This window comes from Mandrillus leucophaeus, unplaced genomic scaffold (genome assembly GCF_000951045.1).
Source record: "Mandrillus leucophaeus isolate KB7577 unplaced genomic scaffold, Mleu.le_1.0 Scaffold54, whole genome shotgun sequence".
NCBI classification, from domain to species: Eukaryota; Metazoa; Chordata; class Mammalia; order Primates; family Cercopithecidae; genus Mandrillus; species Mandrillus leucophaeus.
The window spans coordinates 1849963-1852571 of record NW_012105808.1 but is presented as its reverse complement, the minus strand read 5'-3'; the positions used below and the strand labels follow the sequence as shown (position 1 = coordinate 1852571).

The 2609-nt window shown below is 55.6% G+C and overlaps 1 protein-coding gene across 1 annotated transcript in view; it reads right to left on the bottom strand.

Moving 5' to 3' along the window:
- The window catches only part of SPPL2B (signal peptide peptidase like 2B), a 95934-nt gene that overhangs the window by 77279 nt on the left and 16046 nt on the right, over positions 1-2609 (bottom strand). The window contains exon 10 of the mRNA XM_011997481.1: positions 2084-2189. Within this exon, the coding sequence (XP_011852871.1) occupies positions 2084-2189 (106 nt within the window). The remainder of the gene's footprint in view (positions 1-2083; positions 2190-2609) is intronic.

Here is a 2609-nt window from a genome sequence, read left to right as displayed (position 1 = left end):
GGGCAGGCCTCGGGCAGCTGCAGGACAGCGGGAGGCAGACGTGATAGCGGACGGGGCTGCAAGGCATGTCCAGGATGCAGTTTCTATGAACCTCTAATGAGAAAATCAGCCAAAGGTGAACCTGTGCCTGACCAGAAAACCCTTGGACACCGAGCTGGGGGCGCATCAAGTATGTTCTCAGGAGACACCCGGTGAAAGGTCTGGGGTCAAGGGGCACAGTGTCCCCCCACCGGCGCGGTGCCCCAGTCCCCTGAGAACACAGCCTGTGATTTATATATGTGTGTAAGTACACAAACGCGCACATGGCCACCCTTGGCACCCGCAGGGGAGGGCTGCCAGGACCCCCCTTGCTCACGTCCCTGACGTAAACTGGTGCAGTGTCTGCCTAGAACCCACACACGTCCTGCCGAACCATAAATCCCTGTAGGTTCCTACAAATACAAACACGACGTCACTACGGGCAGTGGCTGTCCCACGGCACTGCTTAGGGAATACCGGCCCAAAAAATCCGGGTATGTTCAGTACAGATGCAATTTCTTCTCCCCAAATATTTTCAACCCACAGCTGGTGGAATCCACAGCTGCGGAACCCATGGCTAGGGAGGGCCAAGTGGAGTACATGGGAGAGCGCGTGAGTGTGTGGAGAGAGAGAGAGAGAACGGAATCAAGCGAATGTGAGGAAATGACCAGGCCCTCTGAGAACGGGGCACACAGGAGTTCTCTGTACCAACCCTGCAACTGTCATTTAAAATTTCAAAATAAAGCTCTGAGAAAATTAACTTTTTACTAGAACATTCTTAAAAAAGAGCCGCTGTGTCCAGCAAGCACACTGCTCCTGGCACTTTTTCTAACACTCATCTCTGTATTTCTCACGCCATGCCACAGGGAGCGTCCCTATTGGTCCATTTTAGACCATCCACGTGTCCATCAGCCATCATCGACAGACGCAGAGACAAACGGAGAGGTCTGGCGCCTATAAAATCTCAGTGGCTTCGATCTCAGGAATTACAGGGACAACTTGACAAATTATGCTTCAGGAGAGAGAAATCTCTGCTGCTGTGTTTTTATTTTTTCTTTCATTTTATTATTATTTTTTCGAGACAGGGTCTCACTCTGTTGCCCAGGCTGGAGTGCAGTGGCCCGATCATGACTCACTGCAGCCTTGAACTCCCAGGCTCAAGTGATCCTCCCACCTCAGCCTCCCGAGTAGCTGGGGCTACAGGCACATGTCACCATGCCTGGCTAATTTTTGTATTCTTCTGCAGACACAGGGTCTTACTATGTTGCCCAGGCTGGTCTTGAACTCCTGGGCTCAAGCAATCCCCCCACCTCAGCCTCCCAGAGTGCTGGGATCACAGACATGAGCCCCTGGGCCCGGCCTCAGCCATGATTTTAAAGGATAATCATGAAGACGGTAAAATAGGGCGAGGGGAAAGCCAGGGTCACCTGCAGCTGCAGGAAGCAGGGGTGAGGGGACCACCACCAACCAAAGGGCACTGCAGGCCAGCCTGAGCTCTCCTGGCCCTGGGAGTGGACGTTAGGGAGCCATGTGGAGGGCTGGGTCAAGGGCATGGCTCGGCAGAAGTGGCTCACCCTCGTGCCCGTGAACCAGAAAGCACCACAGCTTCTTAGGGCCGGCTGTGGTGGGGGGACATTTCTTAAAACAATGTCGGTCAACAGAAAACGGCACTTTGTATAAACACTTTCATAACAACCGAAACAGTAGAAGACAAAGCAAAGAAGAAAAAGACAAAAAGAGGAAAACAGGAAAGAAAAGGAAAAGAACAGAACAGAACAACGGAAGCCAGGGAGAATGAGAAAGAGGGGGAAGGAGGCACAGGCCCAGGGAGAATGAGAAAGAGGGGGATGCAGGCACAGACCCAGGCACAGGCCCAGCCACGCGAGACCAGCTCCCAGAGCGGCCGGAGGTTAGGGTTAGGGTGTTACGGTTTAGGATTAGGGTGTCATGGTTATGGTGTTAGAGTTGGAGTTAGGGTTGGGGTTGGGGTCAGGGTCAGGACAGAGGCTGAGTCGGGGCGGGCTGGAGCCGGAGTGGCCAGCATGGGCTCGACCGAGGCACTTACCGATGGTGCAGGCCACGAAGTATACTCTGGAGGACTGTACCTGGATGTCGAACCTGTGGCAGTAGGCCACCAGCAACCCTGGGGGAGGCACACAGAGGAGGCTCACCTGGGCCCACAGAGCCTCGGAGTGGGCGCTCCCTGGGAGCAGGCGGGCGCCTGAGCACTTGTGGGCGCCATGGGCCTCTCGCTGCCCAGTGGCTGCTGTCATTTCACAGACAGGCCACACGCTTGCTCAGGACAGGGCTGCCATGACTCTGTGGGTAAACTGAGATCACAGTGAGAGCAAAGCCCAGGCAGACACACCTGGCAGGACCCTGGGGACACTGAGGCTGAGAGGGTACAGTCTCTGCCTTCAGAGCAACATGAGCTCACTGGGACCCAGGCCCCAGCAAGGACCCCTGCGCAACCCTGAGCAGGATGGGGTGAGGCTGTCTGCCATCGGGAGGCCTTCCCTGCTCCCTAGGACCCAAAGCGGTCCCTACCCCACGCGGACAATGCCCTCGCTGCCCAGGCAAACAGGCCTCGA